This window comes from Aotus nancymaae, unplaced genomic scaffold (genome assembly GCF_030222135.1).
Source record: "Aotus nancymaae isolate 86718 unplaced genomic scaffold, 86718_ANA_hifiasm-v0.15.2.pri h1tg000009l, whole genome shotgun sequence".
Classification (NCBI taxonomy): Eukaryota; Metazoa; Chordata; class Mammalia; order Primates; family Aotidae; genus Aotus; species Aotus nancymaae.
In genome coordinates, this window is record NW_026988420.1 from 867,288 (window position 1) to 895,107 (window position 27,820).

Genomic DNA, 27,820 nt, shown 5'->3' on the forward strand with positions numbered 1-27,820 from the left:
TCAAGGTGGAACAAAATGATGTCTTGACAAATTGAGTCTTCTTATGCAAGTACATGCACTGTTTCCCCTTATTTACTGCTTCCTTGATATCTTAAATTGGAGTTTAGCAGTTGTTTCTCTTATCAGTGCTATGCATGTTTTGTTAGATTTATATTTAAGTATTCATTTTTGGGGGTGCTAAGCACCAGTTATACTGGGTAAAAGAAGGTAGAAGATGAATAAGACATAAGCCTCTGATCTCAAGATACTCATAGGTAATGAAGACTGGCGAGCCAGTGTTCAGGCGATTCCAGTACAGTGTGTTATTGTATGTATATGCACAGGACACCATGCCAGACAGAGAATGGTAGACCTAATCCAGGTGGGAGTGAGAAGGATTTGGGCAGGTGAGAGATGGGCTTCCTAGAGGAGCTCATGCTTGTATTTTAGAAATGCAGTTGGTCATGTCTCAGGTGGTTGGAAGCTGGTGTCTATAATACCCTTTTCTGGTGTTCTCTATGAGGGTCCCTTCTCAGTCTCATTCCTTGGCTTCTCTTTTTCCATTCTTTAAATATGAGTGTTCCCCAGGGTTTCATTGTCAGTTGCTTCTCACTCTGCATTGGGAGGATCATGTTCCATTTTATTATTACATGTGCTGATGAGTCTCAAGTCCTGATCTCCAGCCTAGACTTCTTCCCTGAGATTTAGACTGGGATCTCCCCATATTATACATGACATGACATTGGGACGTATTAGTCCAGTAGCATCCAGATATCTTCACAACCACTTTGAAAAGTGAAATACTGCCTTGCTTGGTGACCCCTTGGCACCAACTCAACTGCAGATATAAATGTAGTAACTCTTGCACCCAGGTGATCTAGAGCATCATGTGTCTAGGTTTTCACACGATCATAAAAGTGAACATTTCAAATGAAGACCCCCAGGGCAGTGTCTGAGGACTTTATTTTGAGGAATACAAAATTGATTTTGAGAGACACTAGACTGTCTTATAGCTTACATGTAAACTCCTGCCTGATCTGGCTTTAGCCTACCTCTGCCATACTATCTCTTGACACCCTACCTAATTTTCTATAAAATTGATGTGTTTTCCTTAAACCTATTGTGTTCTCTTTTTTTCTCTCTGAGTTGTGTGTGTTCCCCCTTCTTTTTCACTGGACTTTTTTGAGACTCAGGTCAGTTATCTTGTAGTGTTGCTATATCTTCCATCGTACAGTGGAATGGCATCTTAGAGAAGGGGTTTAGGTCCTACGGAAATCAAGGAAAGTCAGAATCACCATTGGAACTCCCTTCAACTATCTATAAAGTAGGCTATGGACAGTACCCTAGTTTACTTATATTTGCATAAATACATAATATGTACGGCCACATGATCTCTGACAACTTACTGAGCTTATGACTTTGATGCAATATAAAATGGGAAAGTAGCCAGGCGCAGTGGCTCATGCTTGTAATCCCAGCACTTTGGGAAGCTGAGGCGGGCAGATCACGAGGTCAGGAATTTGAGACCAGCTTGATCAACATGGAAACCCCTTCTCTACTAAAAATACAAAAATTTGCTCGACATGGTGGTTCATGCCAGTATTCCTAGCTATTCAGGAGGCTGAGGCAGGAGAATCGCTTTAACCCAGGAGGTGGGGTTTGCAGTGAGCCGAGATCACGGCACTGCACTCCAGCCTGGGCGACAAGAGTGAGACTCCGTATCATAAAACCAAAAAAAAGGGGAAAGCATTTGCTTAACTGGATGGATGAGAGGCACAGGGAGCTGAGCCAGACGTATCTCCTGTTGCACATGTACCTTCAGGATGGACTTATTGAAAGAAATAGCTAAGAAAATTTATGTCTAAAATTCTGTCCTATTCCAATTCACATGAGCAAGTGATAACTTCATAAAATTATTTACCCATAAATCAAACAAAACTTTATATTAAGTTTTTAAGAGAAAGTCAGTCATAAATGAAGAATGTAATTTAACATTTTGGGTTAACTTTTTTTTAATGATAAAACAATACAGATATGTCCCGTTTGAAGCATTTTCATTCAGTCTTGGCTTATGTTTTTTTAAGAATCAGTGCCTATGGTACAGTTTGTTTCATGCTTTAAAGTAACACAAAGATTTTGGAAAGTCATGAAATCTCACATCATACTAACCTTTGCCAATGAGACAGTCAGTCAAAAGTGTGCTTTGGTGTTTTACTTATACATCTGGTACGGGTTATTTGTTCAATGTCCTTTTAAATAATCCAATTAAGTAGTTTTCTTTTGAACTTGAGGGAAAATAATTGTTTACTTACTACTTATAATAGAATGCATTTAACTCTGTTAATTGGGAACTGTGGTTTACTAGTAGTTGAAAAAAATCAAAGAAAATTCACTATTTTTACAGATAAGCAGCAAAGATGAAGATTTTTTAGACCTTTCTGTTGATGTGGAACAAAATACATCAATTACTCACTGCTTAAGGTACATGTAGAATTATTTAATTTGAAATTTAATAATTATTTTTAGTCTGTAATATTTTTTAATGGGTACATGCTTTCCTGGTATCTACAAAATAAATTTATTTTTAATTTCTCACAGGGGTTTCAGCAACACGGAAACTCTATGCAGTGAATACAAGTATTACTGTGAAGAGTGTCGCAGCAAACAGGAAGCACACAAACGGTAATTTAGTGCTTTATTTTGCAATAGATGTTGTAGATGGGCTTAGAAAAACAATCTAGGAAAATTTACATTGAGTAAAAATTCTTAATTTTGTCACTGACAGTTACTGTTTATTAAGTATTACCTGGTAAATGATATTCTACTTGATGTTTCTTTTGACAAATCTCTGTACACTCAAGTGATTTTCTATGTCTAGAGATTATTTAATCATCATAAACCAGTACAGTTAAAATATTTGGCTTTGAGGCTTTCCTGATGTAAACTTTTTTCTTGGTTAAGAGGGTTGAGGGAAAAAGTACTCCCCACTTCCCGTCCCCACACCCCCGTTTCTGCTTTTCCTACATAGGATCTTGTATGTTCTCTTAGCGTGTTACTGTAAGAGTGGTTTGGTATCAAGAAATGGAATAATAAACATCATCATCATCGTTAACTTCTTACTTCGAAACAATCTCAAACTCAGAGAAAAGTTGCATGAATAGTACCAAGAAAGTTTTTTTACCCTAAACCATTTGAAAGTAAGTTACTGATATGTACCTCATGATCCCCAGCACTTTAGTAGGTATTTCCCAGCCACAGGGACGTTTTTCTATGTGCCCACATCCATCCAAATCAAGAAAGTAACACTGACATGCTACTGTTACTGCAAATCTTATTTTGGTATCACAGGATGTCCTGGTAATGTCCTTTATAGAAGAAGGATTCTGTCCACAATTACACATTACATTTAGTGTTCAGTCTCTTTAGTCATTTTCATTTTGGAACAGTTTCTCAGTCCTTTCTTGACATTAATGATGCTGACTCTTGAAAATCATAAATTAGTTATTTTGCAAAATGTCCCTCATTGGAGTTTGTCTCATGTTTTCCTGTGATTAGATTCAGGTTATGTATCTTGAACAGGAATCTTACAGTATTTTTCTCATCATGTCCTGTTATGTGTGACTTGATTTGTGCCATATGTTGGAGTATCCCCAAGACCATTCCTGGGACAGGTGATTTCTTAGAAGGACTCACAGTGCTCAACATCCAGGCGTGCTCACAGCTAAGATTTATTACAAGGACAGGATACAAAACACCGTCAGCAAAGGGAAAGCCAGCAAGCACCCAGGAGTCACTGCCTCAGTGGAGCCACACAGGACACTTAATTCTTCCCACATTGATTTTGTGGCAATACAGGAAGCTCATTACAGACTGAGTACCCTGGGTTTTTACTGGAGGCTGGTCACATAGGTACCCTCTGCCTACCATGCCCCCAAATTCCAGACTCCCAGGAAGAAAGCAAGAGTTCGGTATAAACTCTCTTGTTTGTTCAAACAATTTAGTCACAGCGAGACACTCTTATCATTTGGAGAATGGTGGGAACATGTCCTAAATTCAAGGACCATCCATGCAAGTGGGTCTTTCTAAGGATAGTTTGAGGGCCTGTGAATCCTTTTCTGAACCTCCCATTATTGTTCTTGGCTGTTACAGAACATTTGAGTGAATGTTCCCCAGATGTTTTCCAGAGTTCTTCACTGTTTATCTTCACTTTTCCTCATTGTAATTTAGGAGTATTTTGTGTAGAAGTATTTTGAGATTATAAATATTCCTTTCTTTATTAAACTTTCAATTTATTCACTTTTAAAATCTTATAGTGGACCCAAAGTTTCCCGTTTTATTCAGTGGATTGTCATCCATTAGCATTCTTGCTTCCATGCTCACATTATCCCCAGTCTGGCCAAGGGGAGCTCCTCTAAACTGGCTCCTCTCTTCTTGACGTGCCCCATCGTTCTCCAGTACCTCTTTCCTTTCTGACTCAAGCCATTCAGGCTCATTTTGGTCTTTCTTTGCCCTTACTCTGGAACAAGCCATTTCTCCAAGGAGCCCTGATTTCTCTTAGGGGAGTATGAAAAACTAGGACCTTGTATCATTGTGCTCATTGCTGTTGGGATGTCCTTATTCTCGAGCCCCCTTAGTGAGTAGAGCTAGAGGATAGATGAGTATTTGTAGATAACACACACACTTTTACATCTGCATTTATTTCTTTTCTCCATCTCTTTATCTGTTTTGAAAACCATGAATACACAGTGATATCTTGTTATAGGCACCCCCATGATATTTGTAATTCCTTTCTCCAGCAGTACAATTGGTTGCTGTTAATCCTCACTACATTTACTTATTGAGTCAGTGCACCTTTAGGTAACCCAGCTTATTCTCTCTTCCTCTGCTCCCTGCATGCGCACGCACACATACACACACACACACACACACACAACCCAAACACGCACGCATACACACACACACAACCTGCACATGCATGCATACGCACATCCACACACACATCCCACACACGCAGACATACACACACACAAAACCCAAACACGCACACACACACACACAACCCGCACACACACACATACACACACACACACACACACATCCCACGTATGCATACACACACACCCACCCCACACGTCTTTCCCCTCTGCTTGGCCTTCCCCATCTCCTGCCTGTATAGATGTCTGTGTTATTTGGCCCCATCAAATAGTTGAACTGAGTTGTTCATTAAGGGAGGGGAAGAGCTCAGATTTTTAAATGATTATATTTTCATTTTGGACACAGACATATTTCCTAGGAAGGGAAGTGTTTTTGGTGATGGACCACAGAATCAAAACAGATTACTCATTGTTTCTGTCCGTTAGTGCATATGATGGGGAGCACCTCAGTTAAGTTTAATCAGAGGGACAGGGGCTGAGGCATTGCATTCATCCTGAAAACGCCGTAGAAAGTACCTAAGACCGGCCAGGCACAGTGGTTCATGCCTGTAATCCCAGCACTTTGAGAGGCCAAGGTGGGTGAATCACGAGGTTAGGAGATCGAGACCATCCTGGCCAATATGGTGAAACCTTGTCTCTACTAAAAATACAAAAATAAGCTGGGCATGGTGTCACATGCCTGTAATCGCAGCTACTGAGGAGGCAGAGGCAGGAGAATCGCTTGAACCCAGGAGGTGGAGGTTGCAGTGAGCAGAGATCGTGCTACTGCACTCTAGCCTGGGTGACAGTGAGACTCTGTTCAAAAAAAATTAAAAAAAAAGAAAGTACCTAAGACTGTTGGATAAGTTAAGAGTCAGGGATTAAATGTAGCTAAGAGAAATACAGCTTTCAGACTTTACTGACTATAGGGAGGAAGGCCCATCTGTGAGCAAAAGCCACCCTTCCCCTAGAATGATGGTTATACAAGTAATCACATGTGAGTAATTGAGAATTGTCTGTAAAGTTGAGCTCTTTGTTTTAAAGACATGATATTTTAATGTATTAGAAAATACATGAAGAATGTATATTCTTTGTAAATAAATTAGAAAATACAGATAAGTGTAAATCAAGAATCACTTTATAAGCTATAAAATGTTAGCATTTTTGTATATATCTTAGATTTTTAAAGTGTGTATCTATATACACACATAGTCCCTAAAATGTTATCAAACTTTATATATGAGTTTGAAACTTTTTTCACTTCAAAAATTATGACCACGTCAATGAAGAAATATTTTTATATCATTCTTAGGAGGTGCTGTGCATATATATATATACACACACACACACACACACACACACATATATATACACACACATATATACATATATATATATTTTTTTAAAGAGACAAGACCTCTCTCTCTGTCACCCAGGCTGAGTCCAGTGGTGCAATCTTAGCTCACTGTAGCTTCAGACTCCTGGGCTTAAATGATCCTCCTACCTCAGCCTCTTGTGTAGCTGGGACTACAGATGTGTGCCACCATGACTGAGTAATTTATTAAATTTTTTTTTTTTTTTAATTTATTTACTTTCACAACAGAGTCTTGCTCTGTTGCCCAGGCTGGAGTGCAGTGGTGTGATCTCGGCTCACTGCAACCTCTGCCTCCTGGGTACACTCAATTCTCCTGCCTCAGTCTCCCAAGTAGCTGGGATTACAGGCATCTGCCACTATGCCTAGCTAATTTTTGTATTTTTAGTAGAGATGGGGTTTCACCATGTTGGTCAGGCTGGTCTCCAACTTCTGACCTTGTGATCCACCCACCTCGGCCTCCCAAAGTGCTGAGATTACAGGCGTGAGCCACCGTGCGTGGCCTTGACTTTTATTTTTTAGAGACAGGATCTTGCTATGTTACCTAGCCTTGCCTTGATCTTCTGGTCTCAAGCAATGCTCTGCCTCAGCCTCTGGAGTAGCTGGAATTACAGGAGCCAGCCACTACACCTGCTGCATAGTACTGTTTTTTTGTATGAATGTACCTAAGTACCATATATCTACCAGACTTTTTACACTGTTATAAACAGTGTTTTGATGAACAGTTTTGTGTGTATATACACATATTCCCCACATATTTTTTGGACATTTTGTAGGATAAATTATGCATAAATTCCTGGAAAGACAACTTTACAGAAGTTACATATTTCTCATTAGGATCTAGTATCAACCTTTCTGATAATTTATGGTGTGATATTGAGCAATTCATTTAGTTTTTTTTTTTTTGAGACAGAGTCTTACTCTGTTGCCAGGTGCCAGGCTGGAGTGCAGTGGCACAATCTCGGCTCACTGCAACTTTGGCCTCCCGGGTTCAAGCAATTCTCCTGCCTCAGACTCCTGAGTAGCTGGGACTACAGGCGCGTGCCACCACGCCCACCTAATTTTTATATTTTTTAGTAGAGACAGGATTTCACCATGTTGGCCAGGATGGTCTCGATCTCTTGACCTTGTGATCGGCCCGCCTCGGCCTCCCAAAGTGCTGGGATTACAGGCATGAGCCACCGCACCCGGCCTCATTTAGCATTTTTGATCTTTACTTGGATAAGTTCACTTATAAGGTCTCTACAAGCTCTAAAAGTTTATAGTTTTCAGCCTCGGAATAATAGGATAAGCTTGTGTTGAGTATACAAACTATAGTTCTTACTGAAAAAAAAAAAATCAATTTGACAGCCAGATGTGGTGGCTCACTCCTGTAATCCCAGCACTTTGAGAAGCTGAGGTGGACACATCACCCGAAGTCATGAGTTCAAGACCAGCCTGGGCAACATGATAAAACCCCATGTCTACTGAAAATACAAAAATTAGCTGGGTGTGGTGGCGTGCACCTGTAATCCCAGCTACTCTGGAGGCTGAGGCAAGAGAATTACTTGAACCTGGGAGGCACAGGTTGCAGTGAGCTGAGATGGCCCCACTGCACTTCAGCCTGAGAAACAGAGCGAGACTTTGTCTCAAAAAAAAGAAAGAAAGAAAATATTTTATTTATAATAGTATCAGAAACAGCCCTTTTCACAAGATGGCGCCGAAAGCAAAGAAAGAAGCTCCTGCCTCTCCTAAAGCCGAAGCCAAAGTGAAAGCTTTAAAGGCCAAGAAGGTAGTGTTGTAAGGTGTCCACAGCCACACACACAAAAAAAGAAGATCCCCATGTCACCCACCTTCTGGCAGCCCAAGACCCTGAGACTCTGGAGGCAGCCAGAATATCCTGGAAGAGCATCCCCAGGAGAAACAAGTTTGACCACTGTGCTATCAGCAAGTTTCCCCTGACCACTGAGTCCGCCATGAAGAAGCTAGAAGCCAACAACACACTTGTGTTCATTGTGGATGTTAAAGCCAACAAACACCAGATCAAACAGGCTATGAAGAAGCTCCGTGACATTGATGAGGCCAAGGTCAGCACCCTGATTCGGCCTGATGGAGAGAAGAAGGCGTATTTCCACTGCCTCCTGATTATGATGCTTTGGATGTTGCCAACAAAACTGGGATCATCTAAACTGAGTCCAGCTGGCTAATTCTAAATACATGTATATATTTTCACCACACACACACAAAATAGTTCTAGAAACAATAAAATACTTAGGAATAAACTCACATGGCAGAAGATTTGTATATTGAACATTATAAAATGTTGCTGAAAGAAATTAAATAAGATACAAATAAATAGAAAGGCATCATATATTTATGGGTGGAAGACATAATGTTGTTAAAATGTCCATACTGCCCAAAGCAAACTACAGATTCAGTGCAGTCCTTATCAAAATTCCTATGGCATTTTCTGCAGAAATAGAAAAACCACCCGAAGACCCATACAGAATCACAAAAGACCCTGAATAGTTGAACATTCTTGAGAGAGAAGAACAAAGCTGGAGGCATCACACTTCCTGATTTCAAAATGTATTACAAAGTTACAGTAATTAAAACAGTTATGGTACTGGCCTAAAGACATATAGACCAGTAAAGCAAAATAGCCCAGAAGTAAAACCATACATATACTGTCAACTGATCTTCAATAAGGATGCTAAGAATACACAGTGGAGGAAGGATAATGTCATCAGCAAATGGTTTGGGAAAACTGAGTAACCACACAGAAAAGAATAAAGTTGAAACTTTACCTTACATCACCTACACTAAATTAGCTTAAAATGGATTTAAGATCTAAAAGGAAGATCTGAAACTATAGAATTTTTTTTTGAGACAGTCTTGCTCTGTTGCCAGGCTGGAGTGCAGTGGTGTGATCTTGGCTCACTGTAACCTCCACCTCCTTGGTTCAAGCAATTCTCCTGCCTCAACCTCCCGAGTAGCTGGGACTACAGGCCCTCGCCACCATGCCTAGCTAAGTTTTGTGTTTTTAGTAGAGATGGAGTTTCACCATGTCAGCCAGATGGTTTTGATCTCTTGATCTCATGATATACCCACCTTGGCCTCCCAAAGTGCTGGGATTACAGGCGTCAGGCCACCGTGCCCGGCTGAAACTCTTGTAAGAAAACATAGGGAGAAAACTTTATGACATTGGATTGGGCAGTGATTTCTTAGGTGTGACTACAGAGGTATAGGCCAGAAAAACGAACAGACAGATGGGACTACATCAAACTTAAAAACTTCTTCAAAGCAAAGGAAACGACAAGAGTGAAAAGGTAACATATAGAATGGTAGAAAATATTGGTAAACTGATAAGGGGTTAAAATGCAAAATACATAAAGAACTCCTACAACTCAACAAAAACAATAATCCAATTTAAAATGGGCAAATGACTAGAATAGACACTTCTGCAAAGATTTATAAATGGTTAACATACATATGAAAAGATGCTTAACATTACTAATTATCAGAGAAATGCAAATCAAAATCACATGGTGTATCTATCACCTTGCACCTATTAGAATGGCCACTATCAAAAAAGCAAAATAACAAGTGTTGACTAGGGTTAGAACCCTTGTGCAGTATTGGTAGGAACGTCGTACAGCTGCTATGGAAAATAGTATGGAGGTTCTCAGAAAATTAAAAATAGAGAATTTCCATATGATTCAGCAGTCCCACTTCTGGGTATGTGTCTGAACTAATTCAAAACAGGATCTTGAAGAGTTATTTGCACACCCATATTCACTGAAGCATTTTCACAATAGCCACGAGGTGAAAGCTACCTAAATGTCTATTGACAGGTGAATGGATAAAGAAAATCTAGTATATACATACAGTTGAGTATTATTTGGCCTTAAAAAAGCAGAAAATTATGTCATGTATGGCATGGATGAACTTTGACGACATTATGCTTAGTGAAATAAGCTGGTCAGAAAAGGCATTTCTGCATGATTCCACTTATATGTGGTATCTAAAATAGTTAAACTTATAGAAACAAAGTGGAGTGGTTGTTGCTAGGGGTTGTGGGAGGGGATTACAGGGAGGTGGTTGTTCAGTGGGTAAAGAGTTTCAGTTTGGGAAGATGAAAAAGTATCTGCTATGCAATAATGTTCATGTAGATAACTCTTCTGTACTTTACATGCAAATGGTTGAGCTTATAAATTTCATTATCTTTTTAACTACAATAAAAATATACACTTGAGGCTGGGCACAGGGGCTCACGCCTGGAATCACAGTACTTTGGGAGGTCGGGGCGGGCGGATCATGAGGTCAAGAGATTGAGACCATCCTGGCCAACATGATGAAACCCCGTTTCTACTCAAATACAAAAATTAGGCGTGATGGCACGCACCTATGGTCCCAGCTACTTGGGAGGCTGAGGCAGAAGTATCGCTTGAACCTAGGAGGCGGAGGTTGCAGTGAGCCGCGATTACGCCACTGCACTCCAGCCTGGCGACAGAGCAAGACTCCATGTCAAAAAGAAAAAAAAAATATATATATACACACACACACACACTCTCTTGAAGTTTGTCACTCATAAATCCATGTTTGCTTTTATATATATAAATTCTTGGCCAGGTGCGGTGACTCATGCCTGTAATCCCAGCTCTTTGGGAGGCTGAGGTGGGCGGATTGCCTGAGGTCAGGAGTTTGAGACCAGCCTGGCCCACATAGTGAAGCCTCGTCTTTACTAAAATTACAAAAATTAGCCAGGCATGGTGGCAGGCGCCTGTAATCCCAGCTACCTGGGAGGCTGAAGCAGGAGAATTGCTTGAACCTGGGAGGCGGAGGTTGCAGTGAGCCAAGATCGTGCCATTGCACTCCAGCCTGGTCGACAAGAGCAAGACTTTGTCTCAAAAAAAAAAAAAATCTTCCAAAAAGATTCATCTTGGAGCACTGAAGAATGATTTCTGGGAATGTTAATGATGTGCCACAAAATTAGTTTTTTCTGATCAAATGAATTTGTTGTATAATAACATTTTATCTTAGATATTCATGCTTCTGAAGACTCACAAAATAAAATAAACTTAAGTTTATCCAGCCTTTTCCAGAATTTACTTTCACATAGACTCCATTTATATAGCATGTCTGTTGAATTCTGTAAATAGCACAGTTTAGGAAAGATAGCAGTTTGGGAAATGTCACTCTAATGGTCATATATATTTATCCCACAGGAGGTTAAAGCATATAGGTGAGAGGAGAGTGATTGCCCTGGGAATTGTAATGAGAGAGGATGGATGGATGTTTCAGGTGTTGTTTTTTTTGTGCCTGGGCATTGGCATGTGGGTGAGGGGGAGGTTGGGGCTCAGGTCTTAGAGAACAGCACATTGCATTTCATTTTACAGCGCCTCGCACATCCTGCGGTTTTTACAGATTGAAGGTTCACGACCACCCTGTGTTAAGCAAGTCTATCAGTGCTATTTTTCCCATGATATGTGCACATTTCCTGTCTCTCACATTTTTGGTGATTCTTGTACTATTTCAAACTTTTTCATTATTATATTTGTTATGGTGATCTGTGATCAGTTATCGTTGATGTTACTATGGTAATTGTCTTGGGAGCACCATGAACTGCACCCATTTAAGATGATGAACTTCAGTGTTGTGTGTTCTGACTGCTCTACCAATCTGACGTCCCCCCACCTCTCTCTCGAGCCTCTTTATTCCCTGAGACACAACAATATTGAAATTAGGCCAATTAATAACCTTACAATGGCTTTGAAGGGTTCAAGTGTAAAGGAATAGTTGCATGTCTCTCACTCTAAATGAAAAGCTAGAAATGATTAAACTTAGTGAATAGGGCACGTTGAAAGCCAAGACAGGCTGAAAGCTAGGCTCCTTGCACCAAACAGCCAAGATGTGAGTGCCAAGAAAAAGTTTTTGAAGGGAATTAAAAGAGCTACTCCAGTGAGCCCACAAATGATAAGAAAGCAAAACAGCATTATTGCCTATGTGGAGACGTTTGAGTGGCCTGGTTAGAAGATCAAAACAGCCACAACATTTCCTTAAGCCAAAACATAATCCAAAACAAGTCCCTAACTGTCTTCAGTTCTAGGAAGACTGAGAGAGGTGAGGAAGCTGCAGGACAAAATTTTGAAGCTAGCAGAGTTGGGTTCATGAGGTTTAAGCAAAGAAGCCATCTCCATAAGATAAAAGTGCAAGGTGAAGCAGCAAATGCTGATGTAGAAGCTGCAGTAAGTTATCTAGATTGTCTAGCTAAAGTAGTTGTTGAGACTACCCTAAACAACAGATTTTCAGTGTAGAGGAAACAGTCTTCTATGGGAAAAAGAGGGTGTCTGGGACTGTCATAACTAGAGAGAAGTCAATGCCCAGCTTCAGAGGACAGGCTGATTCTCTGGTTAGCGGTTAATGCAGCTGGTGACTTTAAGTTGAAGCCAGTGTTCATTTGCCATTCCTAAAATCCTTGGGCCCCTAAGAATTATGCTGAATTTACCCTGCCTGTGCTGTAGAAAAGAAACAAAACCTGAATGACATCACATCTCTTTACAGCATGATTTACTGAATATTTAAGCTCACTGTTGAGACCTACCACTCAAAAAAAAAAAGATTTCTTTCAAAATATTACTGCTCACTGATAATACATGTGATCACTCAAGAGCTCTGATGGAGATTAATATTGTTTTCATGCCTGCTAACATAACATCCATTCTGCAGCCCATGGATCAAGGAGTTATTTTGACTTTCAAGTCTTGTTATTTAATATTTTTTAAGTCTCTGGCTTCCATAGATTGAGATTTCTCTGATGGATCTGAGCAAAGTGAATTGAAGTCCTTCTGAAAAGGATTCATCATTCTAGATGCCATTAGAATATTTGTGATTCATGGGAGAAGGTCAGAATGTCAGCATTAACAGGAGTTTGGAAGAAGTTCATTCCAACCCTCATTGATGACTTTGAGGGGTTCAAACTTCAGTGGAGGAAGTCACTGCAGATGTGGTGGAAACAGCAAGAGAACAAGAATTAGCAGACCCTGAAGAGGAGACTGAATTGCTGCAATCTCATGATCAAACTTGAATGAATGAGAGGTTTCTTCATATGGATGATCAAAGAATGTGGTTTGTTGAGATGGAATCTATTCCTGGTGGACATGCTGTGAACATTGTTGAAACGACAACAAAGTATTTAGAATATTACATAACCTTAGTTGATGGCAGTGTCAGGGTTTGAGAGGATTGACTCAATTTGGAAAGAAGTTCTACTGTGGATAAAATGCTATCAAACAGAATCACATGCTACAGAGAAGTCTGTGAAAGGAAAAGCCAGTCAATGTGGCAGACGTTCTTGTCTTATTTTAAGAAATTGCCTTAGCCACCTCAACCTTCAGCAACCACCACCCCGATCAGTCAGCAGCCATCGGCCTTGAAGCAAGACCCTCCAGCAGCAGAAAGTTTATGATTCACCAAAGGCTCAGATGATCATTAAGTTTTCAGCAATAAACTATTTTTAAATTCAGATATGGATATTTTTTCATACATAATGCTATTACATAAGAGACTACAGTATAGTATAAATCTAACTTTATGTGCACTGGGAAACCAAAAATATGTGTGACTTACTTTATTGTGGTCTTCACTTTATTGTGGTGGTCTGGAACTGCACTTGCTCTGTCTCCAAGGTATGCCTGTATTTCTGTCACTACTCTGTGGAGATCCAGTGATTAGTGACAGTGGACTGGGAGCTGAGCTCCTTGCCTTCTCATCTTTCCTCTCAGTTCTCTTTAACTCTCCCTTTAATCCATATGTGCCTGACCCCACTTCTAGTACCAGTCCTGTCCTCACCAGGTATTGAAGAAGACCCATTCATGGCCAGGTGACTCTGTATTACATTGTCATGGCCACAGTCCATCTCTGAGTATCTGCTCTAGATTTAATGATTGAGTTGTTTCCTGTTTCTGAGATGAAGGCCCTACCTTTTATTTCACCTTCCTAACTAGATTCATATCTTACTCCCCTGTAGCCAGTCCCAGTCATGGTTATTTGTGTAGTATCATGTCAAAATCATATTGGCAATAGGGATTTGCCTTGCTGTAGTCAACATCTCCAGCTGCCTCTTGCACACATACCCTCATGCAAGTCTTCTGGAATCTGAGTTGGGTGGGTCCTTCCATCTGTTGAGAAGTTGGTGCCACCTGGCTCCTTGCCTGCCTGCATGCCTGCGTGGATTTCCAGATGTCTGCCACTCAATACTGTGTTCTGTACGCTTGTTAGGGTACGCCATGGGCCTCATTTGTGCCTGTGACCCATCCCTCATTTTAACACATGCTGGAGATAGGTTCTGCCGCCTAAATGTCCTCTCATTGCTTATATCTCACTGAGTTACCTTAGTGTCTTTCTCACATAAAGCATTCTGTTTCCCCTGACCCCCTCATCGTAATGTGCCACAGTTAATCCTTGTTAATGGTACATTTTAAAAGAACATGGAATTCAGTCCTTAGAACTGTGTGTCTGTATAATTATTAAGCTTTTCTGTGTGGTCAGGACTTCTCTGCTGACAGGATGTTGGCAAGTTCTTAAGTGCCTGTGGCTGGATATTACATTCATCTGTGGTAGAGCTTGCAAATAGTGTCCTCTGATTCAAATTCCATCTGTAGAACTCTCTGTTTGGCTCACACAGTTTATAAAAATGGGAAATTTACTTTAAAAATTGTTTCTGACTATTGAGAAAAACAATTCAACAATCAGACTCCACTGGATTTCAGGGTCTGCATTCCATCCCATAATGGTGTTGCTTGCCTGCGAGGGTAGTTGGTATTCTGGTTGGGAGTGGTTGCAGGCAGTGTTGGTCCTTTGTCTATCTTCTCCCTAGTCCTTTGGATTTTTAGTTCTAATACTTAGCACCTGCTGGCTTTGGGAAGGACTCCCCCATGGGCTACTGGAGAAGGGAGTTTCTGGCAATTTGGTTCAAATTCCCAATCTTTGACCAGCCACTGACAGGTGCTGAAGAGCATATGAAAGCCCAGCTACCTTGTGGTCAAGATAAATCTGGGGTGAAATTTAGCTTCTGGGGTTTCTCTGTGACACTGGGCTGAAGCCACCCTTTCTGGGATTTTGCTTGAGATTGAATCCTTACCTGTTTTCCTTCCCTTCCCTGCCTACCCCTCCCCCCTCCCCCTCCCAACACACACACACACACACACACACACACACACACACACACACACACACGGAGCACTACATTAATAAATCACAGGCCTGTGACTTTTTATCTCAGGGTCTGCTTTTAGGGAACAAGACCTAAAATGAGAGGATGTGTAGTCTCATAATAATCATCCTTTTTTTTTAATACATTCTAATTTCTTTTGTGATGTTCTGTTTGTCCTATGGGTTATTTAGAAATATGTTGCTTAGTTTCCATATCTGGGGGGATTTTCTAGATTTTTTTTTTATCAGAAGACATACTCCGATTTCATCTTTTTAAATTTATTGAGACTTCTTTTATTGTTCAATACATTAGTGAATGTTTTGATTGAACTTGAGAAGAATGCGTATAGTGCAGTCTAGGGTAGAGTATTCCATAAATGTCAATTAAATCCATAGTTAGGTTGTTCATATTTTCCTATCTGTTCTGATTTTTTTTTTTTTTTTTTTTTTGCTATTAGTGAGAGAAGTCTGTAAAGAATTCTAATTATGCACTTGTCTGTTTACTTCTATAATTCTTTCCCATTTTGGGGCACATACTCTTAAGATTGTTATGTCCTCTTAGCTAATTGACCTTCATTATTGTGAAGTATTCTTTATCTCTGGTAATATTCTTTATCTTGTATGCTTTGTCTGACATTAGGATAGCCCGCTTACTTAGGATTGGTGTTTACATGGTGTATCTTTTCCCATCCTTCTGCTTTCTTTTCTGAATAGTTTTAAATTATAACTAGACATCAAGAAAGGCAACCCTTATTACGTTAGAATACAGAATGGATATAATTTGTCATTTTAAAGACTTAAAAGCAAGAAAATGCATACAGTTGTGCCTCAGTATCAGTTGGTTCCAGGGCCCTCACATACAGCAAAATGCATGGATGCTCAAGTTCCTGATATAAAATGGCATAGCATTTGCATATAACCTATTCACATCCTCCTGTGTGCTTTGGTACCTAATATAATATAAATGCTATATAAATAGTTGCTACACTGTATTTTTTAAAATGGCATTATTTTTCTTGTCATTCTTTTTATTGATTGATTGATTGAATATTTTCAATTCATGGTTGGTTGAATCTGTGGTTGTGGAACTCCCAGATATGGTGGGCCAACTGAATAACAGAAATTCATCCACATTTTAAGTAGTTGTTTATGTGATTGGTAAGTGTCATTTATAAAATAAATTTTAATAGAAAATTAATTTATATCAGTTTACAGAAGATTTTTAAAAATCATTGTCTATTCAAACTTTAAAAAGGAAAAAAATGTTCTCTGTCCTCCTGTTTTTTTCTTCAAAATTTTGTCTTTTGTAGATAATATGTTCTAAGACAACTTTTTTTTAACAATGACAGTGATCAAGAGCTCCCTAATATAACCTCCCTCCCCACAAGTTTGAATAGCAGGAAAGCCAGAATCCTATAAATTCTTTGGTGTTTTGGTGGTCTTGGTGTTTTGAGCAGGAAATCAACTTCTTTTTTCTTCCTTCTGCTGCAAAATCTACATAATGAGTTTCACACTCCTTACACGTATGTTCAAGCAGGTTTCTGCTTTTTCTTCTGGAACCGTTTCAATATGAGGGAAATTTTGTAAGCTAGTCTCTCAGCATCTTTAAAATATGGCTCCACACATATTTTTACGTAACAGTTCCATGGGCAGTTGGTTTCTTTGTGGTAGCCAGCAGTTCTCTGGGAGGATCTTTGGCGAATAGGATTCATCTTCCTCATGTGTTGTCCGATCAAACGTATTGTATCTGCTATTATTGAGATATTTTCTTTTTTCTGCATTTGGACTTCCCCTCTTTAATTTCTAAAAGCATATTTTCCCTAACCATCAGGCCATGTTCATTCTCTTTCTTCTTCCTAATCTTACCTGACTGCCATCTATTAATAGTACACTGACACTCATTTTATGCTGAGAAAATTCTTCTTTTGCATCTGCCATTCATTGGAAATTCTCAAAGGATACCCTGTTGTTTTGTAAAGATTTTGTTTCAGTAACTCTATGTGGGTTTAATCAGAGATCTCATGTTTCATAGTTGAATTATTTTATATATAATTTTATATACTTTTTAACTTGTATTTTCCATTGTCACCTAGAAACTTTCATGCGCATTGTTTTATTTAAGTTGTATAACACTCTGTTATGTTTGCATTCTAATTTATTTTAACATTACCTGTTGTTGAATAGTTGGGATTTTTCACAATGTAGAAGAACACTACAAATAGATTATTCTCATAAGTGATGTTTTGAGATTATGTATTTATATTTCTAGAAATAGGATTACTGAACCAAAGGCCATAAAAGCTCTTAATTCACATTGCTGGGTTGTTTACCTTTACTTTGGCTAATGTTTCCAAAAGGCCAAGTTAGTTGAATAGTAAGTAATTTAGGAATAATAAGCTAGCTACCATATTTAAAATGTATAGAATGCAGATTTAGTATAATGTTATAAAATGATTTTTTTTGCTTATTAGAGGCAGTGGCTTACTATTTATCATTTCTTTAAATTGTGAAGAGTATTTTGCTTCACTAAATCCATTTAAAATCCAGTTGTGCAACATTTGGCATCTATCATGTGCCAGGCATGTTGCTAGATAGTGGAGAAATAAAAACGAAGGGAATGCTTTCTAGCTGCCAAGAGTCCAGGGCCTAGAAGAAAAGAACCATAACCACCTAAAATTTTACTATGTAATAAGCTTGACATATATAAAATGAACCTGTAAAGTGCTGATGGAGGATTGAAGAGAGCAGGTATTTGTGCCAGAGGGTGTGACATTTGAGCTGAGCCATTAAAAGAAGAATAGATTTTTAGGTGAAGTAGGAGTACAAAGGCACTCTCAGGGAGAAATAGCATTTAAAGGCATAATAAAGACTATTTTGAACATTAAGAACAGCCTGTGTTTCACAATTAAAATCTTAACTCCTAAGTTTCCAGGTTATTTTATTCCCTTTCTAGGATATACATAGTCATTGTTCTTAATATGGAATTATTTCTTGTCTCTGACAAGCACCTTGAATGGTCTTTAGTGATTTTATTATTTTAGTCTCCTGTTGTCAGTCTGTATCTGCATCACATAGATTGACAGAAAAAAATGGATTTCATTTCACTCAAGTCCAAAGGAATTGTTACTTTCGAGAAACTTGTTTTTCCTCTATCACTCTTGAGCACCCTGTGCATTCAGCCTTATTATAAGAGATGTGTGTGTGAAATACACATATTCCTTAACCAAGGACTAATGCCATTCCATCTATCTTGGAGCTATATTGAGTGCTGTGTCAAATGATGTGGTGTGGTAATGATGGGTAGGGTGGGGTCGTCTTAGGGTGTTCAGAATATTGTTTTGTCCGTATAAAAATAATTGGTAGAAATATGCAAAACTGGGCAATGCTGGACTATTAAAATCAAACCCTTGGCTGTCTCTTCATTGGATATCATAAAGTTTGATAATTCAAGGACATGGTGGATATCTTTTATGAAATTTTGTTTTCATTTTTATTTTTAATAGGATGAAAGTTAAAAAACTGCCCATGATTCTAGCTCTGCACCTGAAGAGATTTAAATATATGGATCAACTTCATCGATATACAAAACTCTCTTACCGGGTAGTTTTTCCTTTAGAACTTCGTCTATTTAACACTTCAGGTGATGCCACCAATCCAGACAGAATGTACGACCTTGTTGCTGTTGTGGTTCACTGTGGAAGGTAATTGCAACTCCGGGTACATAGTAGTGGAATTTCTAGGTTAGAAGAGCAGTGTATGTTCAAGATACTCATGAATGATTCAAATATAGAACTTTTAGAAATTCTGTATCCTCCTCAAGATAATTTTATTTCAAAATGATTTTTTAGCTTTACATTTTATCACTCCTTAAAATTTTTGTATGTTAAATATATTATTTTTATTTTTATCATTTGTTACTCTACAACTACTATATCTTATTTCCTAGAACTTTGAAGTCTCTTTGTTTTTCTTTTCCTTTTTTTAGGGTGTGTGTGTAGAGGGTTGTTAAAATAAGTCACTTCTGAGTTTAATTGCATATGTTCATATTAATGGTCGTAAAAGCATTTAAAATGACATTGGAAATAATCTTCAAAGATTCGTTTTCTGATTTTACTCGTGTGTGTAGTTTATCATTTCCTATTAGCCAACTTAGTGTTCTGTCTCCTTCTCATCTTCTTTTCCAACATGGTATACACATCTCTGTATAATGTACATACATATAACTGACCTTATTAAATACCTCAAAACATTCGCAAACTGCAAGAGTATCACATAATCAAAACTTGTATTTGGAACCTACCGTCTTCGTTGACTGCTTAGAATTTCTTTTAATAATTTTAAAACAGGCACTCATCGATGCTGGTTTTAGGATACTTGTCCTAACGGCATGCTTTTTCCAAATAAAAAGGCATCCAGCTCTCTCATCTTCAGCCCTCCTCCCTCCTCTCTGATCAGAATTTTTAAGGACAACCCGGAGGGAGCAAGTGCTCTGTAGTAATCGTCTTCCACCTCTATCGCCTGGGTCAGTCTTGGCTCCCGTCTTTCATCCTCAGCAAGAGTCTTTCTTCTACTTCTAAATTAAGAGTGATCACATCTTTAAGGAGTGAGGCAGTGTCAGATTACTTAGAGAACTTTGGTGTGGTGATTCAGATCAGGTTTTCAGAGTGAAACCTGGGTCTCGGTACCATTTCTGCCAATTGTGGGCCGTGTGACGTCATGCCTAGCTTCCTGAAAAAGCTTCAGTTTTCTCTTCTAGAAAGTGTCAATAATACTAACTACGTCATTGCTTTGTTAGGATTCAAAAGGAGATGTAAATCACTTAGCTACTGCTATTGTTTTAGTAACAAAAATATAATATTACCTTCTCGCATCCTAACTTTATATTTACTTTCTCACACCCTAACTAGACTGTTCTTAACCTCTTCAAATTTAGTGACAGTTTTACTCTACTTAAATTATGCTAGATTTTTAGAATCACTCTATTCACGAGATATTGAGCTGAGATTCCTAACTCAGATGGCAACTTGGGTCCCTTCCCCACTCTCTCTTTTTAAAATTAATCCAACTCTTTTCCCACCCTTAAATCCTTGCTCAAGTCTCTTGACCCTTTCCCTTTTTAACCTTTTCTTTGGCCTCACTTGCTTCTCCCAACTCGAACTCCACAGTCAGTTATTTAAAGCATGTACTTACAAGTACTGTAAAATCCTCTTGCCAGCTGTCTGAATCCCTGCTGTCAGAATTGTTGCAGAAAATTGCAGAGAGATGCTTATTGACTTTCCTCACAGCCCTGGTGGTCTGCCTTCACTGGGAACTCACTCCTGGTGGAGTCTGGCACAGCAGGTCTTTGGGATTCCCGCCCCCACTCCAGGGTTTTACTCTTCCTCCTGTCTCACTCTCATTGCCTCATGCCTTCCTGCCCCTTCTGTCTGGATGTCTTCTTTGATGCTCTTCTGCCTAGCCCTGTCCCCACCTGGTGCTGCTCCACTGTCTTCACATAAATACTAAGTGTGCATTGCTTGCCCTGTCTTAGTGCTTTGTGTACTGTATGTATGTACAAAAAGGATGTATGTCAGCTTCCCTTGTGAGAACAGGTGCTTTTTAAAACAGGAAATAATTTGCTCACTAATAACAGACTAATCATATTTTAGAATATTTTTCCATTGTGTATTTTATCTATCAGACTTATTTGTAGATTTGCTTCATGTGAAAATGTGGAGGGTGTGCACAGCCTCTCATTGTCAGCATGTCAGTCCCAGTTTAGCTTGCTCCTTCTCTATCCCCAGTGCCCAGCCCAGAAGAGATTTCCAGCAAATGTTTGCTGACTGAGTGTTACCCTTCAAGCCCACGTCAGACCTGGGCTCCATTTCTTGATTCCCCAGCCCTGTCTCCCTTCCACCTCCTCTCTCACTGGATGAAGTCTCTTCTATGGCTCTACTTTTATATCATATTCTGCCTTGGATTATGTTTTTGGAGTAGTTATCTACTGTACTAACGGGGTCTTTGGGCAAGAAGTTGTTGATATCTCCATCTCCACAGCAGTCAACAGTTTTTTGCATATATTCGGCATTTGTACTAGTCAGCTGAGTATGTTTAATGTCCAGAAATCAGATGCCTGAGAAACAACTTCCTTAGGTGGAAATTCAGCCCTTCTTCTCTCATTTTATTTTTAGTTTATGAAATTAACTTTTGTCTGCTGTTCTAAGGAAAAAACCGCCTAATTTTTCTCAGTTTACTAGTCCTCACCCCACCCACCTCCTTTCCTTCCACCCTGTGTTCTGCAACCTTTGATTTTTCTTTATTTCATCTTTTATAATTTTTTTCATTTCTGACCCTCTCCTCATAACACACAAGACCCTTTAGATGAGTCCTCAGTAAATGTAGAAATAGACTTAATAAAGCATTAAATGCTTTTTTTAGAAAAAGTTTTGAGGTGTCATCCTCCATAGTTAAAAAAAAAAGTATTTTTGTTGATATTATTCTGTCACCTAAGATATTTATCTCCCCTACTGGATCAAATGATCTGAGAAACATAAGACATGATGGGAGGTGGCTTATTCTAATATCTGGTCACTATTTTTAAAATAGTGTTCACCATAAAGAATAATTTATGTTGAAAAGGATTTCAAATTCTGTATTAATTGTAGTATTATAATTTAATAAAAATATATAAGCCTTTATAATGAATCATACTTAAAATGGAAGAGGTTAAGACCTTTGTCATATCCTTTTATAAAGCAAAGAATCACTTTTAAAAGAAATTATGCCTCCTTTATTTTTATGCATGTGTACATTTATATATTGCAGATTTGTTTAAAATGAGATGCAGGGGCAATCATAGTAATAGTTATAATGGTATTAAGAATTAGGTACTTAATAATGACTCACTGTTGAGCAAAGGTCATTTGCTTTTAAAGACATTTTATGAAGTTCAGGCTTGATTTTGGAGCCAAGGATTTGATATCTTTGCCTGTTTCAAGTATCATGTTGGATCTTCCCGCAAGAAAAAAACTATTGCCAAGGGAATGAGACTTAGAAATAATTCTATATGCATTGTTTTATAGTTTAACTCAGCATGTTCTGCTGTGATTCTCCTCCCTTATAAAATGATAGAAAAAAATTGTCTTTGATTATAGAAGCAAAATTGAAAATTTTAACAGACAGTAAAGAATTTCAGTAATACCTCTCTGTGAATAGAATACTGATTATATCTCTTTAAGTACTAATTATTTGATTTTAAAATTGATTACCAGTTCAACTCAGTGTGGCTTTATCTTTTTTGGAAAGAATAGGTAAGGGGTATTTTTATCTGTTTCAGTGTCTCTACAAAACATAAAATTTAGAGCATGAAAGAGTGATATTACTAAATATCCTAATAAATTAACTTTTCCTTTTTGTTTGTTTTAGTGGTCCCAATCGAGGCCATTACATTGCAATAGTTAAGAGTCATGATTTTTGGTTGTTGTTTGATGACGACATTGTAGAAGTAAGTAGTTTCTTTATCTCTTTATTTTTTTGAAGATTGTATGTATATGTTGCTAGTCACTTTTTTCTTGTAGTTTTTCATTTATATATGACTGGTGATGAATGAGAGACAAATTTCTGGGCCTTTAGTTTGTAGTCCACTTCCTGTTTCTTACTCTGCAATGTCCAAGCCCAACCGTTGAGTGGTCACCTAACATTTATACACCAAGAATGAAACAAGGGAAAGCTTTCAACAACAGAGCTGGCTTTTTTTAAAAAATGTTGTTAAGCCATGTAACATAGTAAAGTATACAAAGCTGAATTGGATGAATTTTTATACATGTGTCCCCCCATGTCTTACACACACACACACACACACACACACACACACGTACGTAACTACCATCCAGATGAGGATATAATTCATTTTCGACACCACAGCAGGCCCTCCGTTCCTCCTTCTGGTTAGAACTTACTGCTTTACACCTCACACCTCTACTCTCCATTCTCCGGAGTCTGCTGTTTGAACTTTTATCATTATGATTAATTTTGCCTATGCTTTAATATAAATGGACTCATACAGTATGATTTCATTTGTGCCAGACTTTATATCACTCAGTATATTTGTGAGATGCATTCTTATTGCCTGTGGTAATAACAGTTCTTTTTTACTGCGTTGTCATTTTCTACTGTATGAATATACCAAGTTAGAAATTGGCTTTTTGTCAGTTAATGACTTTTGTGAATTAAAATGCATTGGTCATCTTGTACAACCCCTTTTGCTGGACATATACACTCATTTGTCTTGGGTGTATCTTAGGTTGGACCATTGGAAGTTGCCATTTTGTAGGTCCAAAATAGCTATTAGTGGTTTCATATAATTCATCCTATACCTGGAAGTAGAATTGCTGGATCAAAGTGTAGTTGTATGTTCAGCTTTAGAAGATAGGTATCTCTAAACATTTTTTCAGAGTGCCTTGGCTATTTACATTCCCTCCAGCTACGTATGAGAGTTCCGTTTTCCCCACATTTTCACCAAATACTTGGTATTGTCAGTCTGTTAAATTTAAGTCATTCTGGTTGTACAGAGCTCATTTATGTACTAATGTTTACATTTTGCCTCACAGAAAATAGATGCACAAGCTATTGAAGAATTCTACGGGTTGACATCAGATATCTCAAAGAACTCTGAGTCTGGTTACATCCTTTTCTATCAGTCTCGGGACTGAGGGAGAACCATGATGAAGAGATACTTTCTGCCTCATTTCTTCTCTGGTTATTTTGGAAAGGATCAAGCACTGATTTTTCAAGAAAAGAGAAATGCAGGAAGCTCAGGGGGCAGTAGCACACTTTGCACACAATAAAGCAAAGACGATGGATTGACAAGCCCTTCCGATCATGGTAGTTGATTTATTTGCTCAGGTATCATGCTGTCTGTACAGTTCCATACAACAAGGAGGTGAAATCAGAGATACCAGCTCCTCTTGTAAAACAGCCTTCCAGTCATTGACACGCATTTTCTCTTCATTAATTGCACCAATAATGCTTTGAATTTCTTGGGGGTGCAGTAGAAAGAATCGGAACCTGTGCTGTATTTAATAAGGAGATGATGTTGAACACACCACATAAATTTATTCAGTATGTATAGAAGCATATTCAGTGGTCTTTTCAAGAGTAAACCAGAAATACTTTTGGGCCCAACACTTGCAGTTGCCTTCCTGATGTAAAAAACTAATGTGCTAGATAATCCAGTGTCGGGAAGACAAAGATGTTTTGCTTCTCTGAAGAAGCTTATAATAATATACAGTGTATGTATATGTAGGGAACAATTGGTCAAAAGTGGCTTTTTGTTTCCCCAAGGGGAAAGACTGGCTTTGTAATTATAATTTTTTCCTTATTTATTTTACCTAAAACTGGTAGAGTCTAAGTATTGTATGAAGTGCCCATGATTCTATCAGTAAATTTGAGCATATTTTATTAGTTAATGTCAGTTTAAGTAGTCCTTTTGTTTGTTTCTATTTTTAAGGTGAATTTTAAATTCTATCTGAAATCAGTAAGATACCTTGAGAAGAACTACAATGAGAGGAGGTAAATATCCTTTTCAGGAGGAACTGATATCTCTGGCTAAATATGTGTCCTTTTATCATGGTTTCTAAATCAATTATTTTCTTCAGCTTTAATTTTGTAAAATTTAAAAACTATTAAAAAAAATTCCTGTAGTTGTTGGAATAATTAAAAATTCTGGTGCAGTGGTGGTATACCAATCTTTAGAATTCTTAAGTATTCTAATGTTTCAAGTTGAGGTCATGCTTGGGAAAATCATGTCATAGCATTTCTGTTATTTTCAAATGTCATTTTTCACCCTGGAAAGAAGTAATAATGTTTATCATAACCCTAGCAGCCTGGATAGTGAGCTAAATAAATCCTCTGAAGATTAAATTTTAATCAAGTAGACTAGGAATACAAAAAACAAATCCTTCCTCCCCTTTCCCCCACCTTTACAAATCTTACTTGGAAGGGTGTTCAGAAATTAAAAATTGTGTTTGCTAAGACTTTATTCTGTTGGGGGTTTTACAAGTAATATATGTAACATAAAATGTATGTAAAACATTGCAGTTTTTTTGGATATTTTTCCATGCATCAGTAAGTTGACAGTAGCCAAACGTAACTTGCAGAAAATAATAGAAAGTTATATTCAGAATAATAGCAATCAGGCCTTGGATTTTCTTTATTAAACTCTTTTCAGGCAGTAAATTAAAAAAAAAAAAATCTGTCATTTTCTAAAGTTCTTTTGCTAAAACTTGACTATGGAAAACAAACCACAAAAAGGAATGTTTTTAGTCTGCTGCTATTATTAACATTTATTAACTGTATCTTTTGGCTCAGGAAATGACTTCACCTATTCGTTCCATAAGCAGATCTTTAACAGGGTCACTTAGCTAATTGGGCTGCTTAAACAGATGTGCTGGGAGAAAATTATAATATTTAGTATTTGTACTAAATATCAAAAGTATTTTGACAGGTTTTTTTTTCCCCTAAGATAGTTTCTAAAGCCTTACCCTGGCTAGAGATGTTTTGTACAAATTATTTATAGCCTGTCTGATCTACCAGCATGGCACAGAGAATCACAATCAACAGTGTGGGGAAAGCCAGGGCAGGGGAAGTGGATGTGCACTTTTTATTTTGAGGGCTTAAACCAGATTGTCTTGGAATTAAAGGTGTATTTTTGCAGCTTTCAGTACAGAGAAAAAGAAGAAAGTGAAGCCGTGTCAGTTTTAACATTAGCTATATCACAGCGTGTTTAAAAAAGATAGATGAAGTTATTTGCATAAAGGTACAGCACTGAAATACTACGTTGTGTTTGTTTTTACATTTTTGCATTAAAAAAGAACATGCAGTAAAAGCTAAGTTAAATTCTATATTAAAGCAAGTTCTAGCATTTGTATTGAGTCCCTGGTAGTCACATATTTTGTTCACAACGACACCATACTGGATCGTATGGTTTGTCAGGGGAGGGACTGTGGGGTGACAGTTTTACATTTACTTTTTCTTCTTAATGCAGCTGGATCTAAGTAAAATGTTTTTAAGCTTATCAGAAACCCAATATACTTTTAAAACATGTAGGGTAAGTGTTGGGGGAAAAATACAGGTACAGTAAGTAAGAAAAGTGACCCATGAAGAAAGCATTGTGAGGGTGTGTGTCGGTTGACTGTGATTAAAATGCGGGGCCGGTTTAGGTTGTAAATGGTGGCTGATTGCTGTGTAACTATGTACATGATTGTTGGGATGGCTGTCCCATATTTTGTATATTGGAATAAAAATTTCTATAAATTATTGTAACTAAAAGTAAATATTCTAAATTAAGTCCCACTTCTTAAGTCACATGGCTTCTGTCTTGGAAATTTTACCTTTAGAAGATTTTTTTAAGACAGGAACCAGGAGGCTTGGGAACAGGGAAAGAAGGAAATGTTGTATTATGTGGGTCTTGTGGCCTCTAACCATCAGTATAGAGTTTTTTCTTTCCTTGATGACAGTAGAAAGACCTCATTTTCATAACATAACTACTCTTGATACTTTCTTTAAAGACACTTTTTATTAAAGATTCTATCATGAGGTATTTGGCTAGGAGCTGGGAGGCTAAAGCGCTCATGTCCTGGCTCTTCAGTGAATTTAACTGTGTGACCTTGGGCAAGTCACTTAACCTCTCTGTGCTTCAGTCTCCCTGTCTTGTAAAATGGGAGTAATACCTACCTCACAGGGTTGTTGTGGGGATTAATTAGAGATAATGTCTGTAAAGCATTTAAGGTTCTTGAAGAAGGCGCTATATAAATACAAAATAATATCTATTAAAGTTGGTTTATTTGTGCCTGTGGGTTTTAAGTGTGTTTTTTTCTTTTTGCCTAAAATGTATTTGCAGAGTAGAAGTAGACACTTTGGAAATTATGTTACTACTTTGGCTCAGGCTATGACTTCTGTATCCAAAGAGATTTTCCCTAGAACAGAATTGCATGTGTGTAAAATAACATTGTACATGTGCCTGCATTTATTTAGCACATAGCTTGTGTTATCTTTATGTGATAGCATGTCTTTGAAAAGTTCAAAGTTTAAATTTGAAAATTGAGAGTCATACAATCTTAGAGGGTAAAATACTGTTAAGGTCACTGTTTCTCCTGCTCTTCCTCCTTTCCTTTGTAGTAATTGCTCCTGTAAAATCTATTTCACAAGTGGTCAGTTGACCTGCACTTGAGTGCTGGGAGCCTGTTCCATTGTTGAATAACTTGAATTGTTATTTATGTTGTCATTATTTTCAGTCCATCCTTCTGTCTCCCAGTGTGCTTCTGTTCTCAGGGCTCATCTTTGTATTAGATGGCTTTCAGAGACTTCATCCTTCTTGGGAGCCCTA

At 38.1% G+C, this 27,820-nt stretch overlaps 1 protein-coding gene across 3 annotated transcripts in view; it reads left to right on the forward strand.

Moving 5' to 3' along the window:
- Positions 1-27,283, forward strand: part of USP12 (ubiquitin specific peptidase 12) — a 103,232-nt gene extending 75,949 nt beyond the window's left edge. For all 3 annotated transcript variants that reach the window (XM_021676222.2, XM_064373487.1, XM_012471082.2), the window contains 5 exons: positions 2,384-2,460; positions 2,578-2,661; positions 18,960-19,157; positions 22,861-22,939; positions 24,045-27,283. In XM_021676222.2, coding sequence (XP_021531897.1) covers positions 2,384-2,460; positions 2,578-2,661; positions 18,960-19,157; positions 22,861-22,939; positions 24,045-24,146 — 540 coding nt within the window. In that variant the 3' untranslated portion in view covers positions 24,147-27,283. The remainder of the gene's footprint in view (positions 1-2,383; positions 2,461-2,577; positions 2,662-18,959; positions 19,158-22,860; positions 22,940-24,044) is intronic.
- The last annotated feature ends 537 nt before the right edge of the window (positions 27,284-27,820 follow it).